The sequence below is a fragment of the Physeter macrocephalus genome, chromosome 2 (genome assembly GCF_002837175.3).
Source record: "Physeter macrocephalus isolate SW-GA chromosome 2, ASM283717v5, whole genome shotgun sequence".
NCBI classification, from domain to species: domain Eukaryota; kingdom Metazoa; phylum Chordata; class Mammalia; order Artiodactyla; family Physeteridae; genus Physeter; species Physeter macrocephalus.
The window spans coordinates 130,373,626-130,394,062 of NC_041215.1; the positions used below are offsets into that span (position 1 = coordinate 130,373,626).

Consider the following 20,437-nt stretch of genomic DNA (forward strand, 5'->3'; position numbering starts at 1 on the left):
TCTTTATTTTACTGGACTTTTATGGGAAATGCAGAGAGATGTGAAATCTATATCTGAGGATGAGGCCTATTAACTATTGGGTCCCATTAATCAATATATGTACCCTATATTGATTATATAGTAGAAATAGGCCAGCAAAGTAATGAGTGTGTTTAAAACCACTAGCTGCGGGCTTCCCTGGTGGCGCAGTGGTTACGAATCCGCCTGCCAATTCAGGGGACACAGGTTCGAGCCCTGGTCCAGGAAGATCCCACATGCCGCGGAGTAACTAAGCCCGTGAGCCACAGCTGCTGAGCCTGCACTCTAGAGCCCACACACCACAACTACTGAGCCCACGTGCCACAACTACTGAGCCCGTGTGCCTAGAGCCCGTGCTCCGCAACAAAGAGTAGCCCCCGCTCGCCGCAACTAGAGAAAGCCTGCACGCAGCCAAAAAAAAAAAAAAAAACTACTAGCTGCTATGCCTATGAAGTGGTGGATTTATGCAGTGATTTCTACAAAGAACAGAAAGCTAAATACGGTTGGCAATGCGTGGTTTAAGGGCACCAACCTCCAGTGCAGTCAAAAATCTGCCTATAACTTAAGAGTCAGCCCTCCATACACACAGTTCGCATCCATGAGTTCCACCAACTTTGGATCGTTTAGTGCTGTAGTATTTAATTTCTTTTTCTTTCTTTCTTTCTTTTTTTTTTTTTTTTTTTTTTTGGCTGTGTTGGGTCTTCGTTGCTGAGCAGGGGCTTTCTCTAGTTGCGGAGCACGGGCTCTAGGCGTGTGGGCTTCACTAGTTGTGGCCCGTGGGCTCAGTAGTTGTGGCTCGTGGGCTCTAGAGAGCAGGTTCAGTAGTTGTGGCACACGGGCTTAGTTGCTCTGCAGCATGTGGGATCTTCCCAGACCAGGGATCGAACCCTTGTCCCCTGCATCGGCAGGCGGATTCTCCACCACTGCGTCACCAGGGAAGTCCTGCTGTAGTATTTAGTATGGAAAAAAATCTGAGTTTAAGTGGACCTGTGCAGTTCATATTGTTCAAGGGTGGGCTGTATTCCTTTATTGGAAGGTCTTATTATCATCTGATCACAAACTTGAATCATGTTATAACTTGTCCAGCTACCTAGTGTTAGCAGAAATAAAGACTTCATATAAGGCATTCTGAAACCCAAAGGATTGTTTTTGACAGAATTCTTCAACAAGTCATGGCATATACAGTGATTTTTCAAAGGACCTTTGCAAACAGTATCTTACAACAGCCTTAAGGGCTAAGCAGGATGGACATTGTAACCCTTGCTTCTAGATGAGGAAACACAATCACGTAAATGTTTCAAGGTCTCTACAAAGTCTCATGGGAGACTTAAGGGAATAACAAGGCTAGCGTCCTGGATACTGGATGACTTTCTTGTAAAATTGAAGCTCGAAATGATTATCAAAATGTTATTTCCGGGCTTCCCTGGTGGCGCAGTGGTTGAGGGTCCGCCTGCCGATGCAGGGGACACGGGTTCGCGCCCCGGTCCGGGAGGATCCCACATGCCGCGGAGCGGCTGGGCCCGTGAGCCATGGCAGCTGGGCCTGCGCGTCCGGAGCCTGTGCTCCGCAACGGGAGAGGCCACAACAGTGAGAGGCCCGCGTACCGCAAAATGTTATTTCCTCAATCCTATGGGTAGCCTGAGTTGCCATAAGATCTGTGTCTCTGTAGTGTACAAATTGGTGAATTTTTGTCCCTTTCTACTTTTTAGACCTAGACAATATCAGAAACCTTCCTATTTATGGAAACACACTAGGGACAGTCCTAAGAAGAAATAAAATGTTACCTGATCTCGGTGCCACAAAAGAGCAATATTTTAAATAATACACTCAACCTAATTGCTCACTAGATCTATCAAAGTAAAATGTAGATTTGTTTCAGTTTTTAGGGAACACTTTTGTCTTAGTACTAGTAGGAAGACTGCTCCAGAAGATAGTCCTAAAACACATCTACGGCTCAGACACATGAGAAGATTACTTCCCAGGCTTGCGAATAGTTCAGGAGGGTACCAGGTTGGCAGGGGGTGGGAGGAGGTGAGGAGAGGAGACTCACACAAGGTCTTGAACACAAGGTTTCCAAGGCGCCCTACCTGAGAAACAAAGGAAGTTTGAAAAGACAAGAGAAGGGGTCAGAGGTAGAAGAGACAGAAGGGAAGGACCGTAAGGCTCAAGCAGAGCAAAGTTGCCCCTTGCATTTGAATTGTCTCTGCTCTGGGAACAGGGAATGGAGCGTCACTAACTTACACAGCAGATGACTTAGAAGGGCTGCCCGGAGTGGCCTGGGTGCAGGCCATGCCTCGCATGGCTTTTCAAGACTTTTGCAAGTTCTCTTATGAGGGAATTTCCTGCTGAATGGGTTCCTTGGTCACATGCCCAAACCCCTAAGAATCCTGTTCCTTTGTGCGGTGACCAATAACCTTGACTCTTTAGAATCCAGTGAGGGAGGAGGGGCCAAAGAAGCCACCTGCTCACGATTGCAATTGGCTCCTGTAGGAATATAAGGATTGCAGCCGTGGACAGCAACTATCCCGAGTGTAAATCCAGAGCTCTGTTTTCCTGATGAATCTTATTCGGAGCATTCTCCACATGCCTCGATTTGATTCCTTCTAGGATATCATTTTTCACATTTAACTTTTCTGGCCCTGTTGGGGCCAGAAAAACAAAGCTTCCCTTTGTTGTTACAAAAACCTTAACAGGGAGTTAGGGTAACCAGGTTATCCCAGGTTTATAGATGAGGAAACAGGAGTTGGTAATGTTTGAGGGTCTTTCATGAATTCACATGGAGAGTAAAAGACAGAGCCGGGTAGGAACACAGCATTACCTGCAACATGACATTGGCCTGTATAGTGATATTTGGAAACATCTTCACAAATAAGGTATCATTTTGTGTTTACAACAACCTAAAAGGTAGGTCAGAAAACTGTTGTTCCCTCATTTCACAGGTGAGGAAACTCCAGCATATAAACATTTAAGGGTCTTTACACATCACATAGGGACAATTATTGGAAGAGTCAGAACTAACAACCTGGACTCTTAGCAAATATTTATAATCGTTTATTCAAAATCTTTAAAGCCAGATGTAGGATAATAATGTTTTATTATTTTAGAAAGACGGTGTGGTGTACATCCTACTTGTTATAAAACACTCCAGTAGGGTCTGGGACAGAATCTCATTCTCAAATATACTGTATTAGTGTTCCTGCAGCAAATTGTGTGAATTCACAACAACTGTGATAAATATTTTATTGGACTCATGGCAGCTGAAGTGCAGATTCATTGCCAAACTAGTTAGTACAAACCTATGAAGAAATATCGGTTTTCAAAACTTCTTTGACTTTGCAATTCGGGCTAAAGGATTGGGGGTGGGGGTCTTTGCTCCATTCGGTAGTGATCACTTCCCTTTAGACAGGAAGAGACAGAAATGATCATCATTGTGTCTTTATAGTCCAAATCCTGTCTACAATGTGAGTAGTCATAAGATTTACTACTCTTTTACATATAGATGACTGGTTGTATTTTCCTTTCCTTCCTAGATCCTTGGGATATTGACAACACATCAATTTGCAGCATAAGCAGTAGGAAAAGACGTAAGAACAATCAAAACTCTTGCTGTGACAAATATCTTTCTTTGCTACAAAAGCTTCATTCAAATTTTTGGTTATATCCTTTAAAATAAAACGATAAATTTGTTGGCATTTTAGATGATTCGCATTATACGTTTTGAATTTGGTGAGCGGGGCCAATTGATGTTACTTGTAGGCCTCGAGAAGTTCAGTGTCACAAGTGCGGTACAAGTTTATTCTTCACTCACATGAAAGGATAAAGCGGTTCCCAGGGTGGAGGGGTGCTCACCGAGGGCCCAGCTGATGGAGGCTCTGACATCTTGAAAATGTTGCTTCCACGGTCCCCCTGGATAAGAAACAAAGTGGAAGCAGAAGTATGTGCAGACAAGAGGAAAGGGTAAAGAATAGCGACGAGAGCAAGTGCCTTCCATGGCAAAGTTGTGTCCAGTCCCGGCCTTGGGGGCGGTCCCCGGAGCAACCTTGACCAGGAGGTCAGGTGGAGCCGTAGGGGGCCTAGTGGTAGGAATATTCCTACCTCTTCTACATAAGCTTCCCCTTTCCAGATTTCCTTTTAAAGAACTCCATGCTGTATAGGTCCTAGGACACAGGCTGAGACTGTAAAGGAATTTTATTTCTTTCTGCAGGGATCAGCAGTGGTGACACCTCAGAATTGAGTAACGAAGATGAGCCTCAGGAAACGTCTAGCTCAGTCCTAAGAAATGGGTCAGGTAAAGAAGATTAGGATGCCAAGCCTTGGCCTGCAGAATGTCAGGAATGAAAAGACACTGTTTCCTGGTGCATTTTATTCTGAGACCTTGACTACCTTGTATCCAGTTAATCCTGGGAGCTACTTTTCGGATTTTAGAAAAAGGAAAGAGGCAGGAAATTATTATAAATTCATGTTTCATAGTATGACTCATATTCACTAAATGTATGTAACTTTATATTCCTATTTTAGCAGAAATAATCACCACGATGATGGTCTCTTTTTAAACACTTACTGTCATGCCTGCTAGCACTAAGATCCTAGATATCTATAGTGATATACTGGTTGACACTAATGTCATTTGTAAGCCTCAAAAGACAACTGGTCCTGCTGTGTAAGGATAGACAGAAATAAAAGCTTCAGATCAACCATTCTCAAACTTTAGTATAGTTTGTGACAGATATTCATCACATTGTAATTGGATTGTACCATATTTTAAATTCCTTTGGCAAATAATATCTTACTCTGTTATCACAAAATCTTTAAGACTTAGGAAGGCTAACTCCTGCTTCCCCATTTTAGGATGAGGAAATAGATGTACAAATGTATAAGGGTAAAAAAGGGTGACTATTTTATGTAACGGGCAGGAAGATAAGAGCTGTGTCCCATGATCAGAGTCCAAAGAGGAGATACGAGGGACCTGGCATATTCACAGGGGAATGTATCAGTGCCTGATGCAAGAAAACGTTTTTAGCAACAATAATAAATACATATGTATATGTGTATATATATATATGTGTGTGTGTGTGTGTGTATACATATACACACATATATACATATATATGTATATATATTGGTGGGTATGTAACCACCAGTATTGGTGTGGATTTTGAAATATATATTCAGATTGAGAGGGAAAAAGCAAAAACCATAAAGAAACAGAGAGGGTAGGAATGGAACCAGTTGTATGATATACAGAACACCTAGAAGGATAATGCCTAAAAGGATGAACAGAGAAATAAAAAGGAACAGATATTAAGAGTATAACTGATGAAATGAGAGAAATCAACACAGAAGATAAGAGAAATCAGGGACAGCGAAGTTCACAGATGGGCAGAAAATTGAAGAAAAGGAGGAGGAGGAGGTGTGGCTAGATTGAAAGAGACAGAGAAAATCTCTGTTGGATATGAGGTGTAGTCATCGGAGCAGGTGTATTTTTCTTCAGCCCATCTGAGCTTCGAACATAGATCAGCATGACCACATCAAAGTCTGTTTCCTGATTGCCATCTACAGTCTGCTGTTTCCTTATTTCCCTTCAATGTCCTGTGGATTCAAAGCTCTAAAAATAAATAGAGGAAGAGACTCAGAAGAGATGCCAATCTATTAGCAAGTGATAGAAAAGCCAATTGTGATACTAGTTCTCAGTTATCTTTGTTTTACTGTCTGCACAGAGGAAAAGCTCTTCCTTCTTTACCTGTCTCTCCCCCAAAACATTGCCATACGTGCACACACCAATACACATACTCATATACAGACAGGCCTGTGCACAGATTTGGACTGTTTTCAGCAGGTTTGAAGGAGCCAAAAGAGAAAGAAGAGCTCAGCTTCTGGGTGGCGGGAGGTGATGCTAAGTGGATAATGCAAGGAGAAATAATTGAAAAATTAGGCTGAAAAGATTTTCTGAGTAAGTTTCTTCAAATTAAAAGATATCTGAGTAAGTGTCAAGTTTTTCTAAGTGGACATGAGATCCAAATATCACGAGATTGAGAAGTTTTGTAGAGGAAGATGGATAATTTTCAAGATACCTTTAGGAAGTGGACCAGAAACATGATAATAAAGTCTGTGACTGACGGACAATCCTGTGATGTAGAAAGCTCACAGAGAGCTAATAATAGTCAATAGCGTGGTCAGTGTCAAAAAAGCAGGCAGATGGTGACAATGAAAGTGGTAAACTGTGAGACGAAGCCAAAGATGGTTGAAGAAAATAGAGATAAACACAAAGATTGTAATTTTTTAAAAGCCAAAAGATCAAGATAAGATTAAGAGAAACAAACTGAAGCAAAGAGAAAACAGAAAGTGATGTGACAATATAAAGAGGATTACTTCAACAGTAAAACTAGATCCAGAGACAGAAGCATTAAAAAACTAGATGAAATGAGGTACATACAGGAAGCAATCAATGGAGAGGAATAAAGATGAGGCACGGAGATAACTGCATAGATAAAGGGTTAAAAGATGAGAGAAAAATGGTAGCGAGAGCGAGGGGCAGTGTAAAAGAAAGAAAGGAGAGAGATGGAGAAATTGTGGAATCTGAGATGACCAAGGGACAAAAGCAACATTGGCACAAGGGGTGGTTCACACTAGCAGTGAGTTTTCAGGGTAAGGTGTCCCCAGGTATCAAAGTGGCTCCTGTAACTCACCCAGATTACAAGGTACCCCTCACCAAAGGGGTTTCATGTACTCTTATGGTTTCAGTCACCATCTACAATCGAATCGTTCCTAAACACACATTTCCAGCCCAGTTCTGCCCTCTAAGCTTCCAAACTCAATTATCCAAGTGTCAGAAAGGCCTCTTGCTAAGGTCCGGAAGGTTCTAGACTTCTCCACTTAGATGTCTCTCAAACTCAACACGTTTAAAACTGAGCACATCATCTTGCCCCCTAAAGAAAGCCTCTGCTCCTCCAGTGTTTGCGATCTCTAAACCACTTATTAACGGACTCATTCTTTCAAGTTGAAATTCTCAGAGTCATCCGTGACACAGCCATGTCCTCAATCGATGTACCCCGTCTGTCACCTAACTCTCTCAATTATTCCTTTTATATGTCTCCACCCTGTCCATTTATTTCCATCTCCGTGCCAGCACTCTCATCCATATCTATATCACTTCTCACCGGAACTAGGTCTACAGGCTCCTATTTGTCCTCCTCGTATCGTGCCCACCAAACACATTCTAAGTGATTTAGCTAAACTGATCTTTCAAAAATGCAATTATGTTCATGCTGCTTTCCTACATAATAGCCAAATATCATTTGATTTTCTTTAGGAATAAGTTAATTCTTCTTCATGTGGTCTCCAAAGCTCCATACCTGAGGCTCCTGCTTCTTTCTCCATTCTCACCGTTCCCTCTCATTCTCTCACTCTCTGTTCAGACATACTAAACTCCTTTCGGTTACTTCCAGACCTTTGCACATGCTTCTCCATCCATTCGGGACTATCATCTTAGTCACCTTTCTCCCTAATCTGGTTGACTACTCCTTCCATGATGCCTCCTCCAGAAGAGGTCCCTCATCTCAAACTCTGCGAGTTCCTCCCGCCTTCTGCATGCCCAGAGTATCCTGTACAAGCTGTATCCTAACATTCTCCATGTTTCAAGGTATTCACTCATTAAGTGTCAGTTCCCTGGTTGCTCAGAAGATTGACAAGCATTCACTCTTCGTGCATCATCACTCACCTCGGCACCTGGTACATGAAAGATGCTCAGCAAACTTGTTGAGTGAATAGAAAAAAAGACCACTTTCTGTATTCCAACATTTGGAATTTGTCCGGTAAAAATTAGTTTCTTATAGTATTTATATGAGAATAGCTATAAAAATTATTTTAATAATTGAATTATGTATATACATATACATATAAATGTAATAAATAATATTTCTGGAAAAGAATAATGTCGCATAAAAGTAAGTACAAATGTATATATAAACGTCATTAATGGATGGATGGGAAAAGCATATAAAGAAAAAATAGGTAAACAAAGATACATATTTTGGGCAAAGAGAAAAAGAGAAAAGGCAGATAACAAGGAAGGGACAAGGGCAGCGAGGGCCAGCAGCAAGAGGAAGCGACCTCAGAGGCAGAGTCACCCTGTGATGTAGGAGTCCGCCGAAGGTGGCTGCTCAGAAGTGAGGGGAGGGGTGCAAATGAAAATTCTTTACAAATCATAACTTAGGAACAGAGCTCCAGGGACCTGAGAAGTGTTCCCGTGTCATGTGTTTTTCAAAAAGTGTGTCTAGAAGCCAAGAAGCAAGGACTGAAAGTAGCCAAGCATTGACATGATGGGTAAGGACACCCAAGGTCAGGGTAGAGGTGGTTCAGCAGACACCACAGACCCTGCGGGAGGTGTGGTAGGTTCAAGAACTCCTACCAGCTCACAACAGGGGGCGGGCCAGTTATGGAAGGTGAAGGTCACAGGGCCTGTGCTGCAGGATGTCAGGAGTCTGAAATCAGAGCTCCAGTTCCTGATGCACTTGACTCTAAGCATACTTTGACAAGGAGTACATCCAGTCCATGTCAGAATCCCATTCCCCTCTTCATTTGCTTGAACTGACCCACTGGGGAACTGCAGGGAGAAAAGATTTCTGTTTAACAGAATGGGTCCTGTTGATTATACATGGATGATGTCGTTGAAATACACTGGTAAAAATGGCAATATCATGGGGCAAAGAAATAAAAGTGCTCTTCTGCTGGTAGATAATAGTGTCACTTTGTCACAACCTTGGAAAGGCCTCAAAAGACAAATAAATGGTCCTTTGCCCTGACAGGAATAAAAGACCTCAGACAACTATTCATAAACGCACCATATAGTTTTGAAGGATGCTCTCTAGCATGTTACTGATTTACACAGTGATTTCTCATTAGCTTTTGCAACTAAGATCTTATTGAATCTTCATAAGAAATTTAAAACCTGAACAGCATGACTGTTGTTATTCCTGTTTCATAAATGAAGAAACTGATGCACATAAGTAGTGAAGAGAGTTTTCAAAGTTTTACAGTTTTTTACAGTTTCAAAATTTTTACATTTTCTGACCACCACCTGTTACTTTCTAGATACCACGGATATTGGAAGCGATTCTACTTTGGGAAAACACAGTGAGAAAAGAAGTAAGAGTGCATAAGAATTTACTCGATTTTCATGTTACAAACCAACTATTTTTTAATGCTAAAGTTTATTATTATTTTCTATACCTTTAATAAGACAAAAAAATTATGCCTTTTAAAGTAACTATTTTTTCAAAATGCTCATATCTTCACATTGCTTTTTATGATGATTTTAAAATATGTTTCTTATAAACACTGTTATATATCTTCCCAGAATTTTTCTATGCATGTGTTAACACATTTTGCAATGTAGTTTTATTTATCTAAATAGGATAATTCTATGCGTACACTCTCTCTTAAAATTATTATATCATACCTAGAAAATTAAAATATTTAACATTTTAAATTGAACTACAAAAAGTCTTTTTTAAGGGGTGCTTTAACATGTACTATTTTCATTTTTAGTGTGGTTGAGTATTTTCCATTTGTTATTTGTCATTTGTTTTTCTTCTTCATAGAACTCTTTGTCATAGAATGCTCAGTCATGTTGTGGTGTTTGTATTTTTCTTACCATGCTGAATGAATACAGAAATCTTTATATGATATACATGTACATTAAATCTTGATTCTATATGTTGGTAACATTTTGTCCCATTTGTTGTTTTTCTTTTAGGTTTGTTAATGGAATATTTTGTCCTAGAGAAGTTATACATTTTTAGGAATCAAATTTGTTACCTTTTTTCTCTCTAGTTCTTTGGTTTCCTATCATATTTACAACAGCTTCTAGCTGAAGATTTTAAAACATTGTTCTATATTGGATTCTAGAATATTTGAAGTACCTTATCATTTTTAATATTTACATCCAAAACCCTGTGGGTTTTGCCTATTTGTGTATATGTGAGGTGAGAATTTTAAAAATATTCCTTACTCTATTACATTGTGATTTCAATCACCACTTTGATCACACAGTGTCTTTGCTTGTCTATATATTAGTTTTTCTTTTACAAGAAAATTGCAGAAGATAAAGGAGAGCTCAGAAGTAGCACCAGACTGATGATTCACTGGGGGTGAATTTTAAAATTAACTCAAGAAGATTCCCCCATTTCCTTCCCAAGTTCATTGGAAGCTCTAATTAGAAATGCATTGAGGGCTTCCCTGGTGGCGCAGTGGTTGAGAGTCTGCCTGCCAATGCAGGGGACATGAGTTCGAGCCCTGGTCTGGGAAGATCCCACATGCCGCGGAGCAACTGGGCCCGCGAGCCATGGCCGCTGAGCCTGCGCGTCTGGAGCCTGTGCTCCGCAACAGAGAGGCCGCAATAGTGAGAGGCCCGCGCACCGCGATGAAGAGTGGCCCCCGCTTGCCACAGCTAGAGAAAGCCCTCGCACAGAAACAAAGACCTAACACAGCCCTAAATAAATTAATTAATTAATTAATTTAAAAAAAGAAAAAGAAAAAAAAAGAAATGCATTGAAGTTGCAGATTAATTTGGGGAGAACAAAGACTTCTACCCATTTATTCACATCTTATTTAATGTTCTTCTACTAAGAATTTTCATACACCTTAAAAAAATTTATATGCCGAAGCCATTTGTTTCTCTCTGTGAATATCTTTTTTTCCCATTACAAAATAGCTGGAATAAATTTAAGTGAGACAAGACTCTCAAAATCTGTATTTAAACAGGAAATCTATGGTCATTTTATTATCCATTTGCATATGAGGAAATCAATGCCAAGGATCTTCTTCTGATTCAGTATAAAATCTTACAAGCATCTATATAGTTTAAGGATCCAAATGTCACTTAAAATATTATGGCCAGGCCCCCAAATGGTCAAGACAATCAATCAGAATTAAGTTTCTGAAGAAATTGTCTTCATAAGAAGTGGCAATAATTGCAGATGAGGGGGTTATTACAAGACCCCTTCAAATAACTCTTTCAAGGACAAGTTTATATTACAGAGAACAGAACAAATTGGTAATGGTTACAAACAGACACATCTCCATATTTTACAAGACTTATCTTCTTATGAAATTTCTCAATTTAATACTGTCAGATCAATTCTTCATGTCAGTTTTGTGGTACAGACTGCTCTCTCTCCTTCTACAGCTATGAAGGGGAGTTTGAGGGCACTTTCCCTCCTCTTTCTGTAATTCTGTTAGTTATGAAGACTTACATTTAAAAAATCTGGTCTCTGGAATTTGATGAGTTAGCCTTGTAAGAAAAACAGGCCCATAGAGTTGGATTGTGTTGGCGGAAATAGAGAAAAAAGGACCTGGAAAGTATTTTAAAAACAGTGAAATAAGATGTATATACATTTTTCTACCTCAGCCTCCCATCTTGTTGCTAAATCTGAATCAGCTTGTGATCTTTATCATTTTTTTTCAAATTTCCTTTCTTGCCTTCACCTAAATACATAATGTAAATGATTTGTTCAGTATTTACGTGAGGATGTTTACGATATCTTTTTTAAAACTATATCTTATATTTAATAAGCATTACTACTTATAGACTGATTATTATTCCCAGTATCATTAAAGTACTTTCTGCAGTTTTTCTTTGATCTCCAAATACTGAGGACTCTTCTTGATACACGTTCTGTATACCAGACCTCATCCTTATGGGCCTCATCCCACTTCAGTTTTCACGGCTCGATTTACCCATTTCACACTCTCAACACTTCTACGACTTCTGTTTCCTGGAAAATCAGACCACATCTATACTAATGACTGCTAAAACCCTTTCTTCCTTCATGGTACCCATTTTGGGTGAAGATATACAAACAGACTTCAAACCTGAGCATCATTACTGGTGTAGCATGGGAATTTGGCATAATGGAAGGAAAAACCAGATTTGGGATATCCCCCAAACCAGAGGTATAGAAGGCTTCAGCAGAGAGGCCAAGATTTTGAAAGACTTTGGCCAAGCTTGTGCTCATGCTAAAGACTGGGTGGAATTCTGTTGGCTGCAGATGAGGTTCCCATAGCTCGTCCTATAATGTGGCAGGATAATTCACAGTGACCCCTACTTCCAGAGGAGAAAGAAGTGAACCCAGAGCTTCCCTTTCTTAAAAACTCTGAGTTTCACCCAGAGGCAAAGAGTCTAGGGTCTCATTTGCAACATAGCCCAGGGTCTGGTCACAACAATGGTTCCCAGTGACACATATACTTGTTGACACAGCCCCACAATCTAGCAACCTTAGGTGCTAAATGCAACGGGGGAACCTCCGTATTTTTCCACCATGATGAAACAGAAAAGTACTAATTCCGCAAGTTTAGACCAGTGTCATACCCCAAACACTTGGAATGATTTCCTCCTCCGTCTGTCCTTGCCCCAGGTTAAAGTTCCTAGCATCAAAGGAATTCCTTCCTCCTGCTGTGTGGCAGGTAAGAAGAGACTCTGCTTTAGAAATAGTTAAGCTTCTGCATACTGATGCATCCAAGAATGTGTTGGATAGTAACTTAAATGAATAAATTAATTCTATCAGTTTGTGAAAAGTTTAATCCAAATATATGACTGTATACTTAAAGCCAAAAAAAGACATTAAAATAAAGGGAGGGATAAAGAAATGTCAGCAAACTACGATTAGAAGGTTGGTAATTTTTCGTAGTTAGTTCTTTGTCGTGGATAGTGATGTAGTAATCAATGCTGTTGGCTAATGAGGAGTCTCTGTAGATCTCATTGTGAGGGTGAGGCTGCCTCTACACCACAGGCTCCCAAGAGGACTATACAGATTAACCATAGATGAGCGGCCCTGCTGACCTCATGGCTGAGGCAGGGGTAGGCAGCAGCTGTGGAGAGCAGTGTGCATGGGGAGGCAAACATCTTCCCAGGAGCCTGGGCATTAGACCCGAAGGGATCTGTCCCTAACAAGCTGGTTTCTCCAGTCAAGAGGATGAAGCTGGTGCAGCTTATCAGAGGGTGTCCTGATCATGGTCTTTCTGACTGGGACGTCATTGGCTGCCTCTTGCCTCCTAACACCTGGCAAGCCTTGGCATCACTGTGATCAGGTGAGTAAGCTGGGGGAACTTGATGCACTCTCTTGTCTTCTGGAGCATCACGGTCTCCTACTTGCTAATAGCTCCCTCCTGGTCCTTTGTTGGTGATGTTGATGATAGTGTCGATAGTGGTGGTTCTATCAGTGGTGATGGTCCCTTCATGGCTTCCTGATATCTACATGTTGGCATGTACCCGAGATTGCATCCCTAGGGATTTCATCCAGTCTGGTAGCTATAAATTCCATCAATATGTTAATGACTGCCGATTATACTTCACCTCCTTTGATCCCTCTATTGAACTGCCAAGTCATAAGTTCAACTTCTTACTCCAAACTTCCACTTGGAGTCTCAAATTTGACACATGAAACAGATTCCTTTATTTCACTCCCAAACCTGTCATCCACCACCACTCACCCTTGTCTCAGTAAATGGCACTAATTCTACTCAGTTGCTTGAGCCAAAAGTGTAGAAGATGTGTTTGATTCCTCCCTTTTTCCTAACCCCCACCCCACATTCATTCATCAAGTTTCAAAACCATGTATATATTTTTTTTAAAAAAGAACCAAATAGAAATTCTGAGATTGAAAAGTATAATAACTGAAATAAAAAACAATGAAAAAAGTGGGTGAACTCTAAAAATAATTGTGTGTGTGCGTGTATACATATACAGCCAGTTCTCATTTTTCATGGTATATAGGTTTCATGAATCACCCCAAACACAAAAATAGCTAATCTTGTACCTTTGCTCCCAGGAGAAATACAGGGTTTGGTTCCTGTGAGCCTCTGGTCACATTTTTGTACACCAATAAATATATATCTTTGTTTTCTGAGTGTTTCTGTTTAAAGACACCTAATTTAATATATATGTTGATTCATGAATGTTGAACTCACAGCCGACAGCACTATAACTCATGCCTGATCGGAGCTTATCTAACACACAGATTTTCTCCATAAGGCACATCACAGTCTTAGGAACACTAGACAGCACTTCAGCACTAGGCTTGGGGGCCATTTTAAGCAGCAAAATCACCAACAGGAAACACAAAAATGAGAAAAACATGGAACTAAATAGTCGGCAAAAGGACACTTGTTTACAGAATAAGCTGAAACAAGGAGACAGAGCATTGCCTTGTTCGACCTCATCTGGGAACAGGGCGGCCGGCAACTCAGATTTTTCCCTGCTCTGCACATCACCATGAATGACCATGAAAGTGCCCTGAGTACTGATTTGGGGGTTGCAAATAAACTTTAGGGAGCGGGTGACTTCACAAATATGGAATCTGTGAATAATGAAAATTGGCTGTATGTATACATATTTTCATTCTTTCTAGAATTAGTTTTTAAATTAAATAATAGATCTGTTCTCATAGGCAACATTTTATTATTGTTGTTTGCCAGATAGCCTGCAATTTGGATTTATATTTACTCTTTGACCCAAGAGTTACTTAAGAGAGGGTGGGAGAAAATGTACATTCTCTATTTCTATTTTCTGGGTATGGAGTTGAATATGTATCAATAATATCAACCCTGTTAAACATATTATTTGGGTCTTTCATAGCCTCCTCATTTTGTCCACTTGATCACCTGTGGACTGAGGGACATAACAATAAAATTGTCTACTAGTAGAGTGTTTTTACCTCTCATGGTATTTCCTGTATTTTCTACTTGCTTAAAACTTTTTGGCCTGAATTTCACTTCCTTTGAAATTCAGATCATGACTCTCTGGTTTCTTTTTGTTGATGTATGCTGAATATACCTTTGTCTATACATTTATTTTCAACATTTAAAAATATGTTTTTACTTGAGTCTTTTGTATATGGTTAAAAGTTGGGGTTTACTTTGTAATTTAATCTCAAAATATTTTATTTAAAAAAGTGAGTTAAGTCCATCCATTTTTATTTTTAGGACCAAAGTGTTTGAACTTGTTCCTATCATATTAATTTATATTGTTGATTCATCTTGTTCTAGTGTCTTAGATATTAAAAATGTCAACACTCTGCATTCTGTCTTCAATGCATTTATGTGCATGTATGTACTTGTGATACTTAGGAAGGTTTGCATTTTTGTGGTAGTGGTTACAGCTGGGCATATGACTGCTTAGCTGAGACTAACCCTCCCAGCTTTCCCTGCCCTGCCAAGCGACTATGGCATCTGAGTAGAAAAAATGTGAGCCTCTTTTGGGTCTTTCCCTTAAAAGAAATGAATGCTTGAGCCCCTGCTCATTTCCCATATTTCCATTGGTTAGGAGTATATACTTCTGATATTTACAAAGGTTTGTACCTTTGTTATAGTGATTACTCTTAGAATTACCTTTATATGATACCTTTGGTCCTCTCTTTAGACAGAACCCATTAATTTCCCACCCAGGAGATTTATAAAATTAGTGTATGTCCTATTTCTCTTTCCCCTCTCACCCAATTTAGGCCATGATGTTCCCTTTATTTTTACCTCTTAGCTATTAAATGTGTTTTATATTTATCCTTTATTTATCCAAATAATACCCTTTGACTCCTAGCTGTAGAACAAACTATGACCTTGCCCTACCACCCATATTTCTCCCTTCCTCCCAATTGTTTAAAATATTATATCATTTCTATATTGTAAGGGCATATACATTTATGCCCTGGTCTGTCACCTCATCTCCATTTTTATTTTAATCCTTTTGCTGAAATTTTTCCAGTCCTGTCTTGGTTTGCTGAAGTGGATCCTCTAGTAGTCTTCTCAAAGGAACAATTACTCATAGGAATAGTATTTCCAGAATTTCCCTATTCAAAAGTATTTGTTTTTATTATTTATACCTGAAAATAATTTGCTCACTCTTTACTTCTAGAAGTATATTGTACTTCTTGTACTTTTTTTCTGTGGCATTAAATGTTGTTATGGAAAATTCTATAGCCTACGAGATCCCTCTCCCTTGAAAATGACTTCATTGTTTTGCCCAGGCTGCCCATTCAATTCTTTAAAGTACGGTAAGTTTGCTGGAATATTTTTCAGGGTTGACTGGAGTCAATTTTCTCTGCTACAGAGTGAAAATACATGTACTTATGATAGGTATATTCATTTTTAAAATAATTTCAGAAAACTTTTTCTTGAACTTATCTTCAATTATTTCTTCTGTTATTTTGGTTTTCTTCTTCAAGAATCCAAATGATTTGTTTACTGCCTTTTCTTGACAGGGATATCACCCACATATTTCTTTTAAAGGAAAGATCCAGAGTTTTCTGCTCATATCCTATTGGAGAACCCTTAGTCACATGGCCAGAGCTAGCTGCGAGGTGAGGCTAAGAAATATAATCTCTAGACAGGCAGCCAAGGGTCTGGCTGTAACTCTATCCCTATGGAAGAAAAGAAAGGATGATTATGGGTGACAAATAGCAATCTGCTTACTTGTTCTCCATGTTTTCATCCAAAGTCACTGATTTCCTCAAATAAAGAGGAAAATTCACTCTCCATTGGTTCAAACCCAGCCTTGTTGTCACCTGAGGCCCTTTGGCAATAAAAGGAGCTGGAACCTGGATGCAACACAGAGCTTTGTGGCCAGAGACAAGCCAGCCCTGAGTGAGAAATAAGAGAGAAAGCGTTAGAAAAGTTTGTTGTAGCTGATAAACACAGCTCTCAACCAAGGGAGGGTAAACAGACAAGAGAGAACTTAATCAGTTAAGCAGAAGCCAGACTCCTGGTATCACATCAGATCTAAACACAGTTATTTAAACCAAACTAATAGCACATACCACACCGTGTTGGTGCAGTAGAGATAAGTGACCCTCCATTCTTTGAATTAAGTTCTGTAATTTTCATTTCTATCTCATTCTTTGTTTTCTTCCTCTTCTTCATCTCTCTTCTTTTTCCCACCCCTCTCCCATTCTACTAATGTTTTTCTTGTATACTTTATTTCTTTTGTTCATTCTTTTACATCACATCATATAAAATACTGCTGTTGGGTTTATACAGCACTGTAGAGGTGGCAAGATTTATCTTCTGGAGTTGAAACATATTCAGATATATTTTGTTTCCATTTCTTCTGATTATTTCTAACACCATATATATATTTAAATATATTATTATTATATGTTAAATATAGTTTAGAATATAAATGTAAATAAGTGTAAATAAATATATACTTATATTTTTAGCATCTCTATCATTTTTTTCTCCATTCTTATCTTTATCATCTTGTTTATTTCCCAGGTTATATTTACCCAAGTCTAAGAGTTTAGTTCTCTGAGTTTTTGTGACATATCACTGCCATACTTGATTTATTATAATAGTTGGCATGGGTAGTCTAAACACAGTTTGTTCTTTCTCCTACTTACTTTCTTGTCAAACCTGTTCTGTCAAATAGTTCTTTCCGTGCCCCAGGATGAAGTCTTAGATAAGCCCCAGAGTTGTGCTAATCCTTTTCAGCAGCAGTGATATTCTCATTCAGTATTTAAAAGACTGAGCTGATATAATATTAAAACTGTAAAATTTGTAGCGACCAAGTTGGATAAGGCCAGCCTCTTCTTTCATCCACACTTCCATTCAGTATGTGTTGCTTATAGCTAATTCAAATTGAGGAGGAAGGAAAGAAGGAAGTGGTAAGGAGCAGGAATGGCCCTCTTACAATAGATCCTTCATGTCTCCCAGAAATGGCAGATGCATGAGCCACTTTTGTGGGTTCTTCAGATATTCACTCTCTTTAGGGAGACTTTCTCAACTGAAGTTGCCCTGATGCAGGAAATCTAACTGATGGCTTACCACTTCCTTCTTAGTGTCCCAGCTTCTAGGAGGTCCACAGCCCTCCTGGGGTCACCTCTTTCCTCCAAATGATCCTCCTGGATACAGTATCTCTCAAGAACTAACTGAGCCCCTCCCTTCCCCAGGGAGGCTCGTGAGAACCATGCCTCTTCATGGTCCTACGACCAGTGGATGTGGGGTTGGCTCCCAATGCAGTCACCCTCTCTAGACTTTCCAAACTTGAGTCTTTAAACATCTCTGCCTCCCTCAAGCTCTTAGAGACACAGATTAATCACCTTGAGACTGAAGCCTTCTCACTTGCCTTGAGGGGAGGGGAACACTTAACTTCTATAGCAAGCCTCTGGTGTCAATAAATAGTATTTAGATAGGAAACCCAAGAACAGCCACTCTACTTCCTGTGGGGTATTTGAGTAAGAAAATTCACAAAGAACAATAATTAGCAGGTCTTAAACCCCATATCTCCCAGTAAGGAGAACTCTGGTAAGCCGAACTAGACTACTTTTGTATCTTTAATTTATTTGGCCTCAACAGGCTTGACGAAAGGTGAATCAAACAGTGCCAGAGAAAGATAGAGAGGGAAAGAATATATTTTTTATTTGTCTAAGATGTCTATGGTTGAACAGGCCCAAATTGTAGTCCAGGCATTGAAAGAAAGAGAAAGACAGAAAGAAAGACAAGAAAGAAAGAAAGAAAGAAAGAAAGAAAGAAAGAAAGAAAGAAAGAAAGGAAGGAAGGAAGGAAGGAAGGAAGGAAGGAAGAAAGAAAGAAAGAAGGAAAGAAGGAAAGAAGAAAGAAAGAAGAAAGGGAGAAAAGGGGGAGGAAGGAAGGAAAGAAAGAAAAACAAAGAAGAGGAGAAGAGAGGAAAGGAAAGGAAAAGAAAGGGGAAAGGAAATGTGTGCACTTTATGGCCCTGCTTTGGAGATCAACACGTTTGAACGTGGCACTCAGGAGATTCACGTGCACAAACCCCACCATCTTTCCACCCACCCCTCCTAAATCTGAGAGCATATTCCCCTGACATAGGGTTTCAATCAACCCTTTTTTGATATCTCTAACCCTAAGGTTTTCTAGGACTTGAAGTTCTATTTCTACAAATTCCCCTTGGGCAATATTTTCTTGGTTAGTTCTTTAAATCCTATTTTTTTGTCCAAACCCATGTGAACAAGGTCTTTGGTCACTTTCATGATATTTTCAGTCTAAAAGCCTTCATTCAGGGCTAAGATGATGGCTTATGTTTTATCTGTGTAGCTCACCATCACATCTCCCTAGACAATCCAGTCTTGTGTTACTGTCATTGATTCTGCCCCTCAACCAAAGGAAATCTGCATTGCTTCACTTAATTTTTAAATTTCAGGATGCTTCAGTTTCTTCATTGGTAATGGGGATGGTAAGAATCCCTAAAATAAAGTAGTAGAAGTAAGGGTCTTATGTTCATGTCTAGCATATAATAAGCACTTAACAACTGTTAGCTCTCATTATTATTATTCTCACAGTGTTCCTTGAGATATAAGGAATAAAACTCTGTCTTAAATTCTTTTTTATTAATGTGGATGTAAATGAATTTTTGTTAATGTGAGGGCAAATAAAATGAAATCTAGGATGAACCCAGGTTAACCATCAAAGGCTTAGTAGGTGCAAGGCTATGGGTTATATATTTTTTCTTTATGCAGTAAACTTTTGAAAATTTAAAGTAAAATGGAATTTTTAAAAAGCACTATTATATACCATGAAACTTTTTCAGCAGCATCTGTTTTATATTTTTCTATTTTCTCAGAAAGAGGGGCAGACATAGAATCGAAATTCTGAGTAACAGAGCCCCAAAGAAAAGAGGCAAACCAAGAAGAAATAAATACATAAATAAATTCTACTAACTAAACATCTAAATTCTCATACTTTATTCTATGCTTTTGTTAAGAGAACTGTTTCTCTAATTACTTTCTGTAGCTACTAACCATTGAGAAATATATCAGATTTAGTCAACTTCTAAAACATGACAGGGAGAGAAATATGATATCTCAAACAAGCAACATGCTGATGAATCTGCAACCAAAACCCAGGACCCAAGGGCCACTGAAGTGCTGCCTCTCATGAACTGGTAACTTTTGAGGCTGGAAATAGTTGTAGCCATAAAATACTGTGTAACTCACAAGTGACAAAGATGTCCGGCCTGATGTCCCACCACCCTGAGGTAGTCCTGTGGACTTGGGTCTGTCACTTCGCCTCTTCTGCCTCAGTTTACTCCTCTGTAAAGTGAAATGATAATAAAGAGACTGACTGCCCACCAAGGCCCATCCCAGCTTCATATACAACTTCACATTCTGTAGATCTACCACTGGACTAGGTAAGGACCATGGGTAGTTCTCTCATCGGCATCAAGAACAGGGAGCCCAAGGAGTGTCTTTAATGGATTCCCCAAATCTTTAATGGATTCCTAACATCGCTGGCTGGAAGGGCAGGAACAGCAGCTAATCATTCTGAAGTTCATCTTAAGACTCCTTTCTGTGGAGTCAGACTCTCAGTTCTCCGCCCCCCACCACCACACCCTCTCATGTAGAGGTAGACCCTCCTTCCGCCCTGAGCAATTTTCAGCAGACAGTAGAACTCCCCT

At 39.6% G+C, this 20,437-nt stretch overlaps 1 protein-coding gene across 7 annotated transcripts in view; it reads left to right on the plus strand.

Annotated features, from left to right (window-relative positions):
- Positions 1-20,437, plus strand: part of SP100 (SP100 nuclear antigen) — a 92,833-nt gene that overhangs the window by 53,679 nt on the left and 18,717 nt on the right. For all 7 annotated transcript variants that reach the window (XM_024124496.3, XM_028482540.2, XM_028482545.2 and 4 more), the window contains exons 9-11: positions 3,549-3,602; positions 4,223-4,306; positions 9,109-9,162. In XM_024124496.3, coding sequence (XP_023980264.1) covers positions 3,549-3,602; positions 4,223-4,306; positions 9,109-9,162 — 192 coding nt within the window. The remainder of the gene's footprint in view (positions 1-3,548; positions 3,603-4,222; positions 4,307-9,108; positions 9,163-20,437) is intronic.